We start from the raw sequence: 21,792 nt of genomic DNA on the forward strand, positions 1-21,792 counted from the left end.
TTAATTAATTAGTATAGCAAATAATTGTGGTTAACATGAGATACTCAGCAGGTACTCCTCATGACTTTCATTGGTGCTTCAGGAGTTCAATAATAATGTAGTGTGACAGGTAGGCAGTGAGAACAATAGTAAATTTGATAAAGATAAATATAAAAATATCCTAAGTGAATTCATTAAATAAATCTAGTGTCATAATAGAATGGTGACAAGCATTCTTGTTTAGTTCTATTTACAGGGAAAGGAAATAAATGCTGCAAACATAAAGCATATCCCTCGTACAACCTTCCAACAATATATTGGCTGGACTGTGGGCTTGTGTGTACAGGCGATTTATCAGGGAACTTTAATGACTCAGCATTCAATTACATATACTTCAATATGGAGGGGTCCTCATTTTGCAGCTATAACAGCTTCCACTCCTCTTGGAAGGGTTTCCACAAGATATTGGAGTGTTTCTGTGGGAATTTGTGCCCATTCATTGTGTTGAGTATTGGATAAGAAGGCCTGGCTCGCAATCTCCATTTCAGTTCATCCCATAGGTGCTCGATAGGTTTGAGGTCAGGGCTCTGTGCAGGCTAGTCAGGTTCTTTGACACTGAACGAATCAAATTATGTCTTTATAGTCCTTGCTTTGTGCACTGGGGCACCTGACATTCGGCCATTGGCCTTTATTCTGTTTGCTTCGCTCGGACACAAATTTGGCCAGTGTTCCGATGTTGTGCTTTTACGCATGCGCAGAACCATTTCTGCGCATGTCTCGGCGAGAAGTCCGGTCGCCGAGTGCTCGCTCCTGGCCTTCCGAGCAGGGGTGGAGAGGGGCATTGCGGCCTGATCAGGGTCATTACCATATGCGCATGCCCTGCGTTTCATAGGCGTTCCAATGAAACTGCAGGGCGTGCTTATGGAAATGCAGTCATGACGTGCGTGTGGGGGCAGACAGCTGAATTAAACGAATGTCAGCTGCACACCCATATCCCTGCTTTTTTTCGCTCATATGTACGAGTGATCTAGTCCACTCCTGCATGGGCAAGCTCTTTCCTCATGCCGAACGGCCGAATACGGCATGGAAAATGGGCGGCGCCAGTGATCCATTTGCTAGGCGGGGTTTGGTACATTCGGTTCAGACCATGCACGGGTCCAAGCAAACCAATCATAATAAGGGCCATTATCTCCAGTGAAACTCCTCCCCTCCGGCCATTAACAAAATGAAATTATAGCACATGCACAGGCGCCTTGTTGACACTCATGCACTACGGTATGCTGGCTCCAACCATGATGTCGCCAGGTCTTATGCGAGACAACATGTCCACTGAGGCGGAAAGAGAGTAATAGGACAACTACCTAAGAAACACGTACAGGAGGGGGTACCCCCAGAATCTGAAAACCCCTGAGAGGGATCTGGGAGCAGGCTTCCCCAGAGCCTGTGAAAGCAACAATGCTAAAAAGGTGACTCACTAAATACCAAAAGACTAAGCTACGTATAACAATACACAAAATGGAGATGTGATAAAAGTCAAAATAAGAGCAGAGATGCAACAATGCATAAGATGGTACCGAAGATATAACAAATGCAGGGAACCCCTGGACTTATCTGGGAGATGGAAATCTACAGTACAAGGGGTAGGCAAACCAACTCGCTGTATCTGGAACCAGGAACACACTGACTGCTGGGCAGCACAGGACTGGCATGGAGAATGCTGACAGGGCTGTCTGGGAACCGGGAACACTCAAAACTAGAGATGAGCGGCGGGCACTTTTTCGGGTTTTGGTTTTGGATCTGGATCTCCCTTCGTGTTTTGGATCTGGATTGGTTTTGGCAAAACCACCCTTGTGGGTTTTAGTTTTGGATCTGGATTTTTTTTTGAAAAAAGCTAAAAATTGCTTAAATAACAGATTTTCGCCCTGTTTTTGCCCCTAAAGTATTATTAAGCTCAACAACATTAATTTCCACTCATTTCTAGTCAATTTTGATCACTTCTCAGCTCACAAAATTATTTTCCTTGACTGTAGTTGGGCCAAAAGGTTATACCGAGGTAACTGGATGACTAAGGTAGGTGACAGCAATGGGCATCACATACATCATACCTCCCAACTGTCACGATTTTAGAGGGACAGTCCCGATTTTCGGGTCCTGTCCCGCTGTCCCACCCGCGGCAGGCATTGTCCCGCTGCGGGGGGTGGCAGTTGGGAGACCCCCCAATCTAGTAGAATAGACGCTGTGCGCATGCGCACAGCGTCTATTCTCGTATGAAAATGAGGTCGCGGCTAATTAGCATAAGCTGCGCCCTCATTTGCATACGCCACGCCCCCTTTTCGATGAAAAGTTGGGAGGTATGCATACATGTGGACCTTACACTTCCAACCTGCAACATCTTGGAAGCAGAGTGGCACTGCAGGGGCAGTCAGGGTGGCAGTTTAATAAACTTCCCCCCCAAAAAAGAGAAAAGAATACAAAGATGTGCAAGTGGAAATTGTCCTTGGGCCTTTGACCATCGGCCTTGCCATCATGAATCTGACTGGTGGTACCAGCTTCAGCACTTCTATCAGGTTGCTGAACACCCACTATTTCCTCCTCCATCATCCTCAAAAAATTAGTTTATATTTTATTAATTTTAATTATTATTCTTATGGACACAGCCCGTTACACTGGACACTAGGTATATGTCGTCACACTGGACAATGGAAATATGCCGTCACACTGGTCACTGGATGTATGTCGTCACACAATGGATATATGTCACACTGGACAATGGATATATGCCGTCACACAATGGATATATGTAACACTGGACACTGGATATATGTCGTCACACTGGACACTGGATATATGTCGTCACACAATGGATATATGTCACACTGGACACTGGATATATGTCGTCACACTGGACAATGGATATATGTCACACTGGACACTGGATATATGCCGTCACACTGGACACTGGATATATGTCGTCACACAATGGATATATGTCACACTGGACACTGGATATATGTTGTCACACTGGACAATGGATATATGTCACACTGGACACTGGATATATGTTGTCACACTGGACACTGGATATATGTTGTCACACTGGACACTGGATATATGTCGTCACACTGGACACTAGAAATATGTCGTCACACTGGACACTGGATATATGTCGTCACACTGGACACTGGATATATGTTGTCACACTGGACACTGGATATATGTCGTCACACTGGACACTGGATATATGCCGTCACACTGGACACTGGATATATGTAGTCACACTGGACAATGGATATATGTCGTCACACTGGACACTGGATATATGTCGTCACACTGGACACTGGATATTTGTCATCACACTGAACACTGGATATATGTCGTCACACTGTACACTAGAAATATGTCGTCACACTGGACACTAAAAATATGTCGTCACACTGGACAATGGATATGTGCCGTCACACTGGACAATGGATATATGTCGTCACACTGGATATAGGCCGTCACACTGGACACAGCCCGTTACACTGGACACTGGATACAGCCCATCACCCTGGACACAGCCCCTGGACAATGGACACAGCCCCTGACACACTGGACACAGCCCCTTGTATTATGGACACTGCAGCCCCTGTACACAGTGTACACTCAGCAGCACTGAAGCCCCTGCGTGTGAGCACTGCAGCACCGAGTTAGTTAAATCACACAACAAAGGGCTCAGGGCTAAATAAATCACAACACAGGGCACGGGCCACAGGGCACAGGACAGCCCCTGGACAGTGGACACAGCCCCTGACACACTGGACACAGCCCCTTGTACTATGGACACTGTAGCCCCTGTACACAGTGTACACTCAGCAGCACTGCAGCCCCTGCGTGTGAGCACTGCAGCACCTAGTTAGTTAAATCACACAACACAGGGCTCAGGCCTACATAAATCACTACCACACAGGGCACGGAGCACGGGGCACGGAGCACGGGGCACGGGGCACGGAGCATGGATTTTCCCACCCACCTCTTCCCTCTCCTAGATTGGAGTGAAGATGGCGGGGCGCGCATGTGTCTTTTATAATATCCCGGTGCCGCGAGAATCCCACAGCGCGATGATGACGTTTTGCCTCGTTTTCGGTCCGGAATTCAGGCGGGAACTCCCGAACAGACTCGGATCCTGACTCGGATCGCCATATTCGGATCTGACGGATCCCGGAGATCCGGACCCACTCATCTCTACTCAAAACCATTTGGCAGAACTATAACCGGCGTCTGTGCCCAGCAGACGCCAGTCTTATGTTTCAAAAACGTGTGACGTCAGCCACCGTCCCCCGCTACGTTCGGCCGCTCATCAGGATGGAAGTTCGGGCCATTGCCTAGCAACGGTTCCGTCTTTGCCGGCCGGCACTAGCCGGAGAACATGGCCGCTGTGTCCCCCAGCTGGAGGCAGAGGAGCCGCGGCACAGTGGCCGCCTAACACAGACTGGTTACCTGGGCCACTGTGCACCACCATGTGTAGTGCTGCAGCTCCCCAGGAATGACGTGCACCCATGCGGCGCAATAGGGGAGGACATCACTTCCGCTGACATACTGTAGCCTTCCATCCCCAGCCTCAGCTTCTAAGGACCGACCGGGGATACTAGTGGAGGCGTGTGCGAGTAATGACACCGGCTGCCCCCAGGCACAGAGGAGGCGAGGAGACTGGGGAGGAGTGGCGTGTAGTCACCTATGGTACGCAGCTACAGTACACCTCCACCGCCTCCCACTGAGTGACTGTAAACTGTGTATTTGTACAGGACAGCAGGTATTATTCAGTGTGCCCTGAGACTGCTGGCTCCCCCAAACCACAGCTGGGGCTGTCACACCATAGTTGCGCCACTGTTCTGATTGGTTGCCCATAGCAACATCCCATGTGAAATAGAACTCCCATCTTAGTAAATTTTGGCCACTGTCCCTGTAAAGTTTGTTTTTGAAAATGAAATGATAGTTTACGTGGCTCTACTGCCAACCATAATATATAGACTTCATAATCGTATGCATACTTGAATCATTTTGAAAAACACGGTAGTTTCAGGGAGATTATAGTAGTAAAATCCTGGTGCATTGGTACAGTAAGTAGGTGTGTCACACTTTGTCCAAAGGGTCCAGGACAAGAAAATTCTATATAATATATACAAAGTAACAGCGCTTTTGGATTTGACCCAAAAAATTACTTTTTATTCGCAATAAAATATAATATTAGTACAGCATTATATTAGAACCGGTTGGAACTTAAAACAATTAAAATCATAATTGGTAATAAACACAGTATTCAATCCGCAAGGTAAATATTGATAGCATACAGGGCTCAGTATAAAACTGCTTATTTTTAAAGACATCAATTTAATTAATAAACTAAGTCTGCCCAGACTGACTTAGGTTTGCAAGCAGGGTACAATTCATTCAATGGTCGCCGACCATCAAATGATTTCGGCCCCGCACACTACCCTGCAAATGTACGTTTATGCAAAATATCCATTTGCAAAGCAGCCCAGCATTTTATGAGCATCCTAATCAAAACACTGGGCATTCCCCTGGGGACGCAGTTGTGTCGATGGCTGAGTGGGGTGTGTGGCTGACATCACATGGCAGACATTGCATGCAACTTTTATCCATGAACAGAGAATAAAATTATTTGATGTTCAGCGCCCAGAGGCGGATTGGCCCACGGGGAAACCGGGCCATTTCCCGGTGGGCCGGTCCAGATTTCCCTCTGGCTGGGCCGCCGACCGTGCTTCCAGGGCTGCAGCAGCCTGGTCACAAACGGCAGCATAGCCCAAAACAAATATGGCCGCCGCATATATGCATATATTATATGCACATATGCGGCGCCCATATTTGTTTTGGGCTATGCTGCACTTTGTGACCAGGCTGCGGCCGTTGTCAGAAGACATCACCAGCGGACTGAAGCGCTGCGGTGCCTGGTGAGTAGTGTCGCACACTCCCCCCCCTCTCCATCCCCGGGCCATAGCGTTAGCAGGGCCCCCCCTGGATTAGCAGCCCCCCCTTCTCCTGGCCATAGCGTTAGCAGTTCCCCCATTCCGTGACCTGTAGAGTCAGTACCCCCCGGGCTGTAGCGTCAGCACCCCCTCCCGCTCCCGGGCCGGATTTTGATCCCAATCCCCCCCTGTCAGCGGCCATCGAATGATTTTTCATCTGGGCAGCCTCATGCGATGGGATGTATTTGCGCACACTTCCCCTCGCAAGCTAGAGAGCGGATTCAGACAGCAGAGGGGAGGGGGGGGGGTTTGGCGGGACTTATCTGTTCACAGCCTAGCGAACAGGTCTGAACTCGACACCAAGTTCCATAAAATTAGATTACCTCTAAATTGAGCACAAGGGTTTTTCCTGAATATAATCTTGTTTTACTTATTATTTGGCTCAGTACTACACCCAGGCACATTTATACACACAGCATTAAGGTTTCTCTTGGGATGTGGGGTGTTAAGGGGCACAAAGATATCTATTGCTTTTCTGTCCTTATAGAGACTAGTAATAAACCTTGCATGGCAGAAGTCACAACTTTCCAAAACCTTGGCAAAGACTCTTGTAATGAAATGTTTTGCAGCGTTTGTGAAATGTAATTCTGAGTATTGACTGGCCTTTCTCACAGTATCACATGGTGCAGAAGTTTAGAGACGGTGACCCGTAACTAATTCAACAGCAGCATAAGCGCAACAGAGTCCCATGCTATACTACTGTGCTGTAGCTTCAGTTTCACCTCCCTGATAGCTTTTAGCTTGGTATACAAACCGAGTTCTGTATATTTGCAATGCTTGGCAAAAGTTAAAGGAGATGCTCATTCAGTATAGATTTTGTATCCGCTATGAGGCCTATTCATTATCAATAATGGACCAGTTGCAAGTTTTAAGTAATACCCCTTTCACACTGCAGCTCTTAAACGGTAAATTGCCTTCTTTTTAGCCTTTTAAAATGGGTGTGAAAGCTCCCGGGTGCTTTAACCGTTTAACAAATACCGTATTTGTTAAATTGTTAAAAAGCAGTGTCCTACCCGTTTTGGAGCCATTTTTTGGGAATTGAGAAAGAGTCTATTTCTATGGCTTGAAACGTGTTCCTTGGGGGTTACACGGGTTGAATGTGTGAATGGTATTACATGCTATTTAAACAGTTTTCACCTGCAGTGTGAAAGGGGTTTAATGGCTCAGGCCGGTTTTAAATACCATTTTGAAATAACGGGTCTTAAAGGTTTAGGAAATGTGAAAGCAGCATAAAAGGCACATACATTATTAATATTAGGGACATCTAGTATTCAGCAAACTCTGAAGTCGCAGCGGTGTATGCCCAGCCAACACCCTTGAGCTGCACAGGCAGCAGGATCGCATGCGATCAGGGCTTAAAGTGGTCATGCAGAGGTGGAGAAACTCATTTCTCTATGCCACCTAATTACACCCCCTCCTCTCCCCCCATTAGGCAGATACAGGGCCAGTGGTAGGGTCCTCCTGCAAACTAGAATGCTTTTCTGTGAGAATTACTGTGCAGGGCCAATGTGGAGGTTAAAATATTCCACCTCACCATTTGAGGTGGTGGAACTCAGTTCCACCCAGTTCCCCCTCACTTTAACCCCTACATGCAATACATCTACATGTGATGCAACCCCGTTCCCCACTCAGAGTGAGTCTGAGTCATAGGTCAGACGTGCAGACAGGACAGACCTCCGATCCGATGCACATGGGACAGCACATCCGATGGGACGTCAAACACATCTGATTTTGGATGCTTTTCACCCAATTTCTCAGCCCAAATCACATAAGTGTATAGGGGCCTTTAGAGTTTGTCTGCAGAAACCACTGCCATCTTCAGGTGGTGGTAATTACCAGAGTCCCACGTCTTCCTATGGGAAGGAGATCTGGGGTTGCAAAGAGGGATCCAAGCGTATCCTTCTTAGGCGAATGTCCTGTGGATTTGCATAAAGTTATTAAGAACATTTTTTGTAAATTTTTTTTTTTTGTACAAATGATTATCTGGGTGCCTCGGGTGAACTGTAATGGTTTATCCACAGGATCTTAGGGATATAACGTTAAGCCTGCACATAATGTTTGTTCCTGCTATTATACTGATGCTTACAGAGATATTATGAGCACACCAGGATATACTGTATAACACAGCTTATCACTTACTTGTCTTGGTACATTTTTGTGATTAAACAACGCAGGGAGAAGTTACTGTACTTGAGTTGTCACGACTCTGGCTGTGGTTGTCACATTCACTGGTGTCCCTTCCGTTCTGTACGCCTACCAAGTGTAAAGCAACTGTTTCCTCATAATAATGTATCTGATGGAAAGGATTTCAGTTTATCTCCAGTCCTCAAGATACTGCACAGCATCAGAACAGCAACAATTATACATCAATTGGTCATTATTGCCAGAGGTCCCCTACAATTGCTACCTGTTTAACAAGTACTAGCACAATATTTCTTGTCATGTTCAAGTACAGTAATCTCCTATTTCCCTACCTGTGACCTGTAGGTCTGAGATAGATTAATATAACACCCCTGTCCCGGTGGCATTTTATTGCTGAACCAGCCAAGGGCCGGTGCTTGGCTTCTCGACACCCTAGACAAACTGTCAGCGTACTACCCCCCCTCCCTCCACACACTAGCACACCAGACTGCCACCTTCCAGCCCTTCAAATGAAACAAGTGAAGGTTTTCTTAGAAGTTTTACAGTCGCCACCTGCATTAAGTACAACAAGGATGTCTTCCTCATAGACATCTTTAATTTTGTGATTGGCAGACTCAGTGCTCCCCCCCACCCCCCCACCCCCACCCCGCCCGCCAGATACTGGCGCCCTAGGCAGCTGCCTAACCCTGCTAATGGTAGAGCTGGCCTTGCACGTTATCATCACCTGACCAGATTTATACCGCATGCACCAGAGAACCCTGATGCATTTCGTGCTGAGCGATCTGTGCTTAACTAGGTCTCTCAGTACAAAGCTTGTCCGTTTCTATATCTTATGCCCCTTGCGTATGGGGCATAAGATCTAGAAATGGACAAGATATTATAAAAATGCAATTATACTGCACATCTTCAGATATACATTTTTTCAAGTGCTAGAACAATGTGCCACTTATTTTAGTGACGTACTGTATACAGACCTGATCGCTAGCCTGCTAAATTACAGAGCCCTGCAATCAGGTATACCATGCCCCGCCAGAGTGACATCCCGCCCTGTGCAAGCCTGCAAATTGCTGTGCACGGCTCGCAAAAAGCCTGTGAAAATATCCCAGACCTGGGATTAGCTGCAAATCCGTACGCAAGCCGCTCACTATCTAATGATTTTTCCACTGTGCGTAGTCTGTGGACCTTATTCTGGTCAGTTTGCCAGCGTTCGTTCGCACGGGGACAAATGTTTGGCGTATGTGCATGCGCAGCCTCATTTCTGCACATGTGCATATGCCGTATGTGTGTGGCCACGGCAAACAGACTGCGGGCGGGGGGCGTGGGGCAGGGTCGGATAGTCACTCCCATGGGAATGCCCAGTGTTTCATGGGCGTTCCCATGGAAATCGCAGGGTGACGTAGTCGCCAGTGTGGGCAGCTGACATCACAATATGTCAGCTGCCCGCCCATTTCCGCCCGAATGTACACATAGCATAACATGACAAGGGACCTGAGAGCACTAATCAAAGCATAAACAATAACATATCTTAATGCACAATATGCACAGCCCTTGACTGTGTCAGTACCCACACAGAAATACTGACAACCTAATACCACGACAACAACCTACTACCACAACAGGAACTCTCAGCTTAACTCTGAATTGGCGGCCTTTCATAAAGCTGTGCTGGCAGCAGCCATAGCAAGGAGCAGAGACAATGGGAGCAGCAGTGGCCACTGGTCTTGGAGTAGAGCGCATGCCCAGACGAAGCAGCAGCTCCTCCTCCCATGGGTCTTTGCGGAGTTCAGCAAGCTGAGCTTGCACTGGCTGACTCCCTGCAGCCGACCCAGGCTTCAAAATCTTCTCCTTGCTGAGTCCAGACTGAGTGAGTCCTGCGCAGGGTAGGGAGGAGATTGTGGTTTACTAATATGGGTGCGTATAGGCGCATTACTAATGTGTGGCATGATGTGTAAAAGGCAATACAATGTGGGGTATTGTGAATAAGGAGCAATTTGGTTTGGTGAATATGGGACAATATTGTTAGATATAATGTAATTAGGGGACACTATCATGTTATATAATCAGGGCTTAAAGTGGTCATGCAGAAGTGGGGGAACTCATTTTCCTATGCCACCTAATAACCCCTAAATCCCACATCAGTGCACAATTGGTGCACAATTACATGAATATACAGTAGGTAAAATGACCAGTAAATGCGTGTTACAAATATAAGTTGCACCTGAACAGTAACAGAGTTAACAAACATCAAAACACTCACATAAAAATACTTTATAATATGTACAGACATGAAACATGAGAGGACACTCATAAGAGCCTACAGTCTAGAGGGAGACGGTCATCTGAGACAGAAGGAGTAAGTGGGACACAAGTGGATGTGGGGGGTTGAATTAGAGCGAGGAGTAAGTATTTTAGAAAAATATGAAGAGATGGATTTTGAGTGAGCATTTGAAACATTGTAGGGTGAATGAGAATCAAGTAGGTACTGTACACACTTTGCTTACCAAATTGGATGCTATGTTGGCGGATCCTTTGGCAAACACACTTTCTTATTGGCTGTTTACCAATATGCCTATATAGTCATTACAACTCGGAGGGTATGTTAATTTGACTGCCTAGCTGTGGTTTCAGTGTTATACCCCTTTACTCCTCACAAAAATAACCAGGGTCGATTTAGGGTTGTTGCTTGGTCGACCCTAGTCACTGTGCGATGTTAAAGGGCCTTTTTTAATTTTCCCGGGTCCAGCAACCTGGCATTCCGACCTGGGTTAAATGAATGTTTAATCTCAGGCCGGACGTGGGTTTGCTGTACATTGTAAACGGTTGTCCCATGTTAAGCGACCCGGATCCCGTTCACACCATGGAGGAGGCAGCTCTTGGAGACGTTTCAGCTCTAAAAGCTTCCTCCGCCCCCAATAGCGCACCACCGCTCTGCCCAGCCCCCATCAGACGTCAGCAACCCGGTTTATTGGTGGGGAGCGAAACCTCGCAAATGACGGGTTGCTCCCAGGACTGACACGTGTCCAAATTGCAATGTGAAAGGGTATTAGTGTCCCATACACACAGCCAGACATTCCAAAACTATTGAACACATGCAAACAAAAAATATTACACACAAATTCACAAACACCACAAATACATAATTTCAGTTTTTACTTGCTCAATGTTTTTATATACTAGAAAATGACAAAACAATGGCCGCCGGTGGGCAAATTACTTTCATTCTCCCATAGAGGTTAGTAGCAACGTTAGGCTTTTATATATACGCTATAAGTAACAAAGCTGTAGCTGGTCACATCTGTAATATCATCAAATACAGTATCATGAAAATGTATTCTTGTGGGCAGTCATTAAATACAGATAGGACAGATGGGTTTTGCATTGATCTGTGAATCCCTCCCATGGAAACAGAAGTTGTCATTTTCCCTGTGCCATCCCATCGCACTCTGCAAGCTTAACTCTAAAACCATCTAGCGCAATCACAATGTCTGGGTTTATATTGCGAATGCCATATGCACTAGTAACCAACAATACACTGAAGCAGGCATTCCCAACCACGGTTCTCAAGACACACTAATGGTCCAGGGTTTAGTGATATCCATGCTTCAGCACAGGTGCCTTTATTAGTACTTCAGCTATTTTGGTTTAACCACATGTGTAGAAGCATGGATGTCCCTACACCTGCACTGTTTTAGTGTGCCTTGAGGACCGGGGTTAGGAATGCCTTAACTAAAGCCTGCATGTCCTGTACTACCAGTATTTTGTATGCCATTCTTTTAACCTGTTTTACATGTTTATTAAATCTTTGTTTTGTTTTTTTTCTCTTTTTTTTTTTTATATAATCCAGAAACTCAACAGTGTGGGAAGTAGTAATGCAGATCTTCCACTCCCTAATCTCGGAATGTACCAATTGGATGTTATACTGAAAAGAGGAAGTAACTTGGCGGCTCGTGATCGAGGAGGTACGGTCAGGTCTATGAATATGGAATTCAGAGATCATTTCAAGGAACTCTGTGATATGAGAGCCGTATTAGCAAAAGTGATGTAGGAAGTCATAAGCATTGTTCTAATGGTTACCGAATGTAATAGTTGTAATTTTGCTTACTCTGCACTATGGGCACTTAAATCTCTATCAACTTATATCTGCAGTAATTTAAAAGCATGCCAAATAGACACTTTACAATTAGCATTGGCAATTCACTAAGGCTAGGTGGTATCTACATTCAGGCTCCATCTATATTGAAGTATAATATTATTAAGGTTGGCCATTGACCAAAGATGGTTATAAAGCAGTATTAGATACTTTTGCCATCAATGGCTGGAAACCAATGGTTCTCCACCATTGATGGTACAGAGTCCTCAATATTTGTTTTACTTTCCCTAGTTAGTGTCGAGAGACAGATGCTAGCACTGCTCCCATTGCACCCATGAACCCTGCCCCCCCCCCCCCCGGTTCTGATTAGCCTAGTGTCAGAGAAGGAGTGTGGATGACCATCAATGGGTCAAACCATCGGTGGTCCTCCATTACATAGGTTGCGACCATCAACGGTCATTAGCTGGTTCACCATCAGTTGTGACCATACTGATAGCCATTTTTCATTATTACTTTGTTCAGCATTTTATACTTTTAATTATCTCTTAATTGAATTTCCACATGCCATTTAATATGTCACCAAAGCCCCTACATGGCTCCTTATATGCCATCAGTCCCCTCCATAAAACATTTTGTATATGCCATCTGCTCCACATGCAAACATTATATGAGATGAAAGCACCTGTACAGTATGCCTCCCTATGCTCTTCATATGCCATTAGAGCCTCCCTTGTATCCCTTTGTATTGGCATCAAAGCCTCCTTGTGCACCTTATATGCTTTTATACCCCTTCACATGCAAGAGCCAAGTAAAGCTTTAACAATCTCACTCATTTCTGACTTCCCCACCCATTGTGTGCAGCAGATTGTACAATGATGGTGACTGTGTAGTAACAGTTTTTAGTCATTTAATTGACTGTATTTTGATACAAACCAAAATAATTTGTCTACCTCCATTAAGGTTTAAACCTTGTAGAAGTCAGCAATGGTTTATTCGTTATAGTTACTCTCAAAGTAGAACATCCTGTAATCAAACAAATTGGCACAAGGACGAAATGTTGGACACATTTAGTGCAGTTAGACAGGGTGGGTTGTCAAATACAAGATAACACCTGCTTAAAAATGTCTGTTATCAACTATGTACATAGTGTAGATGCGGAGTCTATAAAAAAAACATTTATTTATTTTTTTAGCCAGTAGATTGTTGTTGATACAGGTGTCACAGTCACGAGAACTATTTTCTTAATATTTATTTACTATGTAATTATCAAGCTTGGTGTAATACAATGTAATGCTATTTGTCATGATGTATTCAGGCCTTTTTGTGTGATCTGAAGGACTCATCTGCATTTTTGCGCTAATAGGTTGAGTTACGAATATCACCAATTTACTAAAATATATTTCGTTCAGACAAAGGGTCTGCAAAGAGCCTGTGCTGGTGAAGGTTAGACATAAGCAGTGTGCGCACACGAACACAAAGCCAGCAGTAATTACCAGGGCGAGATCCATAGCCAACTATTGCATTTAATAATTTATATAATTATACTGACTGGGCATCAGAAGAACACCTCATTAATGATTGCAGTAGGCATAATTATTAATATTATTTTTACTAAAATAATTCTAAAATGGGTGTTTTCACACCCTTTTCACGTTGTTTTCGTACACATCACATAAATGTATCAAATGGCTTTTGGAGGAGGACTAGCAAAATTCTCCTCTAAGCCCTTAAATATGTATTGTTTTCAGTAAACAGATTGCATTTCCCATTCTTGAAATAGGAAAGGTGATCCTCCCAAATTTACTAAACTAAAATTGTAATACAATTGTGGAAGGGAGCCTTGTGATATCAGCACCATCTTCAGGTGGCATTATTATGGCTTCCCTCCGGTTCCCTTACTCCAACTCTGCTTTGACAGCCATAACAGAGTTTAAATCCGGCACCTTGTATCAGCCATGTGTGTCTAATTAGACCACGGGCTAATCATTGAAGAAAATAAAAAGCAAAAAATGTCCATCTCCTTCTCTCAGTCGCCAGCCAACTGATACTATGAATATCTTGGCTGGCATCTCCATTTAGAGCACTGATCAGTTGACAGGGTCACAGAGAGAAGGAGTTGGAGACCAACCCCTGGGTGCAACAGCTGATGTTAGAATTCTAATTAGGTAGATTTAGGCAGCTGCCTAGGGTGCCGAAATCTGGGGAGCACCACTAAGCCTGCCTATCACAAAATTAAGGATGCCTATGAGTAAGACAGCCTTGTTGTACTTAATGCAGGTGGTGGCTGTGTAACTTCTAAGACATCGTCTCCACAATTTTAATCAAGTGGGTTGGGGGGAGGATACCCAGAGAAATGTGGGGGAGAGATTTGCAGGGATCTTATGCCTGGTACACACCAGGACGACTAGGGCCTGATCCCCTCAATATAGATCCAATTCCGACCAATTGGATGTAGATTGTAGGTAGATTGGGCCCTTTTTTCCCTGTTCTGGTCCGATCCCGATCCGATGCGCGGCCCCGCGGGTTGGTCGGTCGTTATTCAGATCCTACCTGCTTCAGGTAGGATCTGAAGAACGACCATACAGCCGGGTGCGGGTCGCCATCAGATCGGACCCGCTCACGGTGCACATCGTGAGCGGGTCGTGCCCCCACGCGTCACCGTGAGCGGGTCGGACGAGACATTGACGACCCGCTCACGATATGCATCGTGAGCGGGTCGTCGTGGTGTGTACCCTACATTACTCACAAGCTCTGTACCTGTATGCAATATTTGATGCATCATTACGATGTGTTCAAATATTGCAGGAATCCAAATCTGCAGACCAATCACACAGCACAGGGATAGCCGCTTGGACTAGTTACTGTATGCAGTGTTCTCAGTGTTCTGCATAGTAATTGTCAGACGTAATAAGCTTCAAGTACATAAAATCTCTGCCAAACACACTGGAAACCTCTTGACACTAGAGGAGCCTCTGGCTGCAGAGATTGCTTGAAGCGTGAGCTATCTGTCTGTCCACAACAAAATAAAGGGGCACATTAAATGTGTATTTAATTGGCACTTAAATAAAAGACTCAAACTCAAGTAAATATTGTGTACGGGGCATCTTTATTTAATTACAAAGGCAATATAATAGGCAACTGATATGAAGCCAATATTATTTATAAATTAATTGGGTCATCTTTATAAATGAAGGAGATAACAATGATAGGTGTGTGTGTGTGTGTGTGTGTGTGTGTGTGTGTGTGTGTGTGTGTGTGTGTGTGTGTGTGTGGCTCCATGATTAATTAGATGTACAATTGCTCATCTGAATTTTAGAAAACCTGTTAAATTATTCATGGTCCAATACTGTTAAATAAATTGAAATTTCTGGGATTGAATTTCTAGGTAATTGAGTGGATACAATTCTGTTTGAGGGATAAAATGTAGTACTGAATGGAAAGAGAGAGGTTTCCCCAATGGTCTGTATTGGATCCGGTCCTCTATATCACGGGTTCTATAAGTCGGTCCTCAGGACCCCACATAGGGCCTTATTCTAGTTCACTCTTGAAGGCAAATTCCTTCTCAGATGGACAAAACCATGTGCACTGCAGGGGGGCAGATGTAACAGGTGCAGATAAAATAACTCACCCAAATCTAATTCTGTTTCTGTGCAGGGAAAATACTGACTGCTTTATTTTTACACTGCAATATAGATCTCACTTTGAAGAAAAACCCCACCCAAATCTAATTCTCTCTGCACATGTTACATCTCCCCCCCCCCCTGCAGTGCACATGTCCGGTGACCTGGAGAAAGTGAACTGTGTGGGTTCCTTAGGACCGAGTTTGAGAACCACTGCCCTATACAGTTATTAGTGACATTACTATTGGTATTGAATGGATATTATACCTTTCTTGTAGCAGTCGCAAAGATATATAGCAGAATAGACAATGAAGGGGTGACCAGAAAAATAGATGACTTGGGTAAAAAAGTGGCACGGGGACAGATCTATTATTATAACGGCGCTTATCGCATCCATGAATCGGCTCCTGACTGCTTTATTTTTACACTGCAATATAGATCTCACTTTGCAGTAAAACCCCACCCAAATCTAATTCTCTCTGCACATGTTACATCTGCCCCACCTGCAGTGCACATGGTTTTGTCCGTTTGAGAAGGAATTTGCCTCTGAGAGTGAACTAGAATAAGGGCCAGTATCTCCAGCTTGATCTACAGTATATAATGAATGGCCTTGATACATGTATAAAAGTAGGTGAGAATGTAAATTTAAATTTCTAGAAATTCTAGACTTCTAGAAATGACTAATAAATAAATGTGTTTCCTCACTATCTGCTTCCTAATTAATACAAGTATTTGCAATCAGTTTTATTTATAAATGCTAGATTGCAGGGCTGTGACTGAGTTAATAGTTTTTTCCAATGTTCCTTTTCATGTAATGGTTATTGATTGTCTCTCCATGGACATCATTTCTATTTCCACTTTTAAATCTTGTATGCCTAAATTAAACAATATAACTGCTCTCCTGGTCACCGTAATTTGCTATACAACCACATTTCAGGTATAGATTTATAGAGCGTGTTACAGCGCTAATAAATAACAGACAATACCAAATTGTAAGGCGTGTTCTTCGGAGGCATACAGGTAAAGCACACACATCTTTATTATTGCAGATTCTGTCTCTCTGTATATCCCTATATTGTTCTGTAACCTCTCGTAACCATGATTTGTACAATTACTGTATGTTTTATTTTCTATTGACTCAATATACTTCCTCTGTAATTATATCTGATAAGAGGTTTGCAAGTTAAACCCCATACACTCACACTAGAGGATATTGTAAAAGATATCGACCAGAAAGGGCTTTCTGAGCTATAGCTTTTAAAACATCCTCTAGTGCAGTGGTTCCCAAACTGTGTGCCTAGGCACCCTGGGGTGCCTCAGGACACTTGCAGGGGTGCCTTGGGTTGGTGGACCAGGATCAATTCATATTATTTATGGTCAATGTACCAGGCAAAACCAGTGCTGGTGGGTGCCAATCATAATATATGGGGGCAAATCCTGTCCCTCACCAGATAACAGTGACATATAAACACAATGCACTTCATTTAATATTTTGGTACTTTCCTAGCACGGCGCCCACGATATTCAGTCGTACGGCATTGCATCGCATGCCATATGCCCGCATGCGATGCAATGCGATTTTAAATTGTATAAGCACCCTAATGGGTGCTTACAATATTAAATGCATCCCCACGCCACCCCCACTATGAACGCGAACCCGAAGCGCAACGAGCCACCGTGCCCGAAGCGTGGCGAGCCCCGCGAGGGGACGTGTATTACTTTACATGTATTCCGCGTCCCCTCGCAGGGCTCGCTGCGCTCGCCACACTTCAGGCTCGGTGGCTTGCTGCGCTCGCCACACTATATAAAATTAACTCCACGCCGACGTGGGGAGTATGAAAACGTCGGAGGACACGTACCGCCGCTTTTTACATTGCTTATACAATTATTTATCTTATAGGGGGCACATTTAACATTGAAAACCCCCATTAGGGTGCTTATACAATTTTAAATCATATACCATTGTTTATGGCATACAATGCAATGGTATACAATTTAAAATTGTATAACATCGGCTGCCATCGCGTAACATCGGATCGCATACCATCGTATGTCTTATGGTATGCGATGCAATGGGCGCCGTGCTAGGAAACAAGTACCAATATTTTTTTTCTGAATTTCTCGATAAGAAGCATTTGGCCTAGGGGTGCCTTGATTCAATAAAGTTTGGGAACCACTGCTCTAGTGTGTAAACTCAATGTCTTTATCTATTCACACCCCCACGTATAGTTAATGACCCCTCCTGTCGGCTGAACGTGCAGATCACTTTGGCTATATAGCCAACAACCCGCTTGTTCAGTGGGTCCCGGTGACGTTACTGAACGATATTGAGTACCTATATTGTACACTCAATATCGGCAGCCCGTGGCCAGGCTCGATATTGTTAACTATATCGGCTGCGGCCAACATCGTGTAGTGTGCCAGTTATTTATTGTATTAAGGTTAACAGATCATTTCATCTAAAAAAAAATGTTTTTCTTAGGATGGGCCTTTATTTTTTGTTTTTTTATTTGCATGCCTTATGCCCCAGGGGATACGGCGCCATGCTGACCGGCCTATACTTGCCTACTCTCTAGCAAGTTCTGTGAGACTTCCTATTTTTCAGGTAGTTTCCCACTCCCGCAGAAGCCTGGTTGGATCTCTTACTTCCCACCAACTGCCTACTGAAGCGGGCAGGATATGGAAGATAAACCAGAAAATTGCAGCTCTGTGTGGAGGAGACGGTGTTAAATTACATGAAATCACATAATTTAGCCCTGCCCCTACCACGGACCAATGAGTTGCTGCATTTTGCTGTGGCATGGACAGGCCTAGTGACATGTGAGATTAGCTTTTCTATTGTATTTCCAGCAGATGTAAAAATTGTGGACTATTACATCCGATGACTTGGACCTATAACACTGTAAAAATAGGCCAGCAACTTGCAGCAGGTTTTTGCGATTTTTCAAAAGATTTCAAGCTTCCCTTCCCTTGTCCAAAATAAAGTATTATAGGGAAAATGGGACAAGTAATGAGTATTATTGGCTATTAGCAGTGGTGGGATTCAAATAAATTAACAAAAGGTTCTATGTCCTAATGCCCATTGCACATAAAGCCGAACGCCATAATGCCAATTACACATAAGGCCACACACCGTAATGCCCATAAAACATCTGTTTTTACTGAAAATCAAACTTATTCCCATTTGAGAACCCCACTGCCTGACGATTTCTTACCAGATCTAGGGGGTAGGGTGGATAAAATGGGGCAAATCAATGGCCTAAGGCATATGTCATGTACCTTCACTAGATAAATATCATAAAACACAAATACAATACATCCATCATTTACTGTTTCAAAATCCAATATTCTTTCCTTTAGTAGACCAAAATGAAAATGACAACTGAATAATGACACATCTAACTTGATAAATTAACTGCTCCCCCCCCCGACAATGACAGCCCAATCCTAAACTTCCTACCCCATTGCTTAATCCTAAAAGCCCTCCCACCCTGCAGCCTAACCTTAAATCCCATGCTAGTGCCTAAACTTAACTCCCCCCACCCCCAGGTAAATGCTAACCTGACTTGCATACTTAGTAGGACTGCACCAAATACATTTACACCACCAAAACTTTACATTCTAAAATAATGTGATAAATTGTGTTTTATACACTTCACCTATTTTATATCACCTACATGTAATAATGGGCAACTGGAGAAAAATTAGCAAAACTCTCTAGGGGTAGATTTATTAAGCTTGGTGAAGTGATAATGTGGCTGGTACTTTATCACCGGCCAATCAACTCCTAACTGTGAAGTTACAGGCTTGGTTTGAAAAAAGACAGGTAGGAGCTGATTGGCCAGTTATAAAAAACAGATACTTTATCACCACCGAACTTAATAAATCTGCCCCTCAATCCCTTAAAACAAAATAACGGTCGACCCATCGACCCTATCCCGTATGACATTGGTACAAGATCATTCATTGAAATCAGAGGAAACAACATATTTATCAACTATGGGCTGATGTTTTATCTGGACAACCTGAGGCACTATCCTAATCTCTTCAAAGACACTGTTGCCGTTTACTGCACAGAAATCCTCAATTTATGGTCTATGTAAAATTAGCCTATTTGGCTCAAGACCAAACAGACTTCAAAATTGCTGCTTCATAAGAGTTTATTAACCACTTGCCTGGTGTGGTTGCTTCAGCCCACTGTGCGGCTTCCTGCAGCTGCCGATATCAGAGAGACCTCACTGTGGGCCAGATGTATCAGGCTTCAAAAAGTGATAAAACGGAGAGTGATAAACAACCAGCCAATCAGCTCCTACCTGTCATTTTTCAAACCCATCCTGTAACATGACAGCTAGGAGTTGATTGGCTGGCTGTTTATCATTCTCCATTGTATCATTTTCGAAACTTCATACATCTGGGCCTGTCTCTCTGCTTCATGGCTCCTCCCCCATTGCACACCATGCTGCTGATTGGTCAGCTCGGGAGAATGTTATGGGAAAGGAGCAGAAACACTGGGGGTTATTCAGATTGACTCGGAAAGGCACAATCACTCTCTAATGGACAAAACCATATGCACTGCAGGTGGGGCTGATGTAACATGTGCAGTGAGAGTAAGATTTGGGTGTTTTATTGTTTCGGTGCAGGGTAAATACTGGCTGCTTTATTTTTAAACTGCAATATAGATATCAGTTTGAAGTACACCCCCCACCCAAATCTAACTCTCTCTGCACATGTTACATCAGCCCCACCTGCATTGCACTTGTTTTTTTTCCATTAGAGAGTGATTGTGCCTTTCCTATCAGAATAACCCCCACAGTCTAACCATAACCCACCAAGCTAGTGGCTAACCCTAATCTTCCTACCCTGCAGCCTAAGCATAACCCCATTTCTTAGTGCCTAACCCTCCCACCCCGCCCTGCATACTTACCTTCAGGATGCCGGCAGTCTTCTACATGAATGTCGATATACCACCATCCGTATTCTGACTGTTGTGTTCCCATCCACTGGAATCTTGAACCCATCTCGAAACAGGGACTGGATGACTAAATTTGACATGTGCTGCTAAGCAGAACCTGTTTCCAGTTTGCTAAAATTCTGTATTAAAGCATGTTTATATTTGTTATATAGTTTGTATATCCCCTTTGGTATTTGTTACACTGTTTTGTATTTTTTAAGCAATCTCCAAGAGTTGCAGAAAGTTACCAGCTTTACAAATTGTGAAACTGTCTGATTAAAAATGTATGGGGTTTTATGAGTAAGTCCTTTGAGAATAGTAAAATCCAGTAGCACCACAGAGTATTGATCACAACTGTTTACTTGGCTCCTCCGATTTTGTGAGTTCTCTTGAGATATTTACTAATCTGAGGACTCAGGAGAAAAACTAAAAACATAAAGAATCAGCATCCTGACCACCAGTCATACATACTTATAACTGATGGTCAGGATGCTGGCAGTCAGAATACTGAGGCCGGCATCCCAAATGAAGGAATCCCCACAGGGTTCCCAGTGGCAAACGCAGGATTTTCCAAAGGGGGTTTCCAGAGGGGCGGAGCAAAGCGCGGAAATGGACACTTAGGTGACCCAGTATATGCCGGGTCAGTTAAAGTATTATAGATAGACCAAATGTATATAAATAATAATAATAAAAAAAAATATATATACATACATACATATATATATATACATACATACATACATACATACAGGGGCATCAACAGCAGTGTAGGCCCCTGGGCATAGCAATGTATTGGGGCCCCTACCGACCCTCCAGCGGTAGGGGTGGGGGAAGCTTTGATGTCCCCCGGGTGGTAGGGGGTATTATATCAACCGCTCAGCATGTAGGGCCTGGATCAGTAATTTCCACTAATTACCCCTTTACTGCACAGATGGTGGGAGAAGGGGGCATTGGGCTGAATGAAGGGGCCCTGATACATAACTT

General features: G+C 44.2%; 1 protein-coding gene across 5 annotated transcripts in view; it reads left to right on the forward strand.

Moving 5' to 3' along the window:
• The window catches only part of MCTP1 (multiple C2 and transmembrane domain containing 1), a 798,197-nt gene that overhangs the window by 223,554 nt on the left and 552,851 nt on the right, over positions 1 to 21,792 (forward strand). For all 5 annotated transcript variants that reach the window (XM_083151771.1, XM_083151772.1, XM_083151773.1 and 2 more), the window contains exon 2: positions 11,992 to 12,106. In XM_083151771.1, coding sequence (XP_083007897.1) covers positions 11,992 to 12,106 — 115 coding nt within the window. The remainder of the gene's footprint in view (positions 1 to 11,991; positions 12,107 to 21,792) is intronic.

This window comes from Crinia signifera, chromosome 1 (assembly GCF_055691185.1).
Source record: "Crinia signifera chromosome 1, ASM5569118v1, whole genome shotgun sequence".
NCBI classification, from domain to species: Eukaryota; Metazoa; Chordata; class Amphibia; order Anura; family Myobatrachidae; genus Crinia; species Crinia signifera.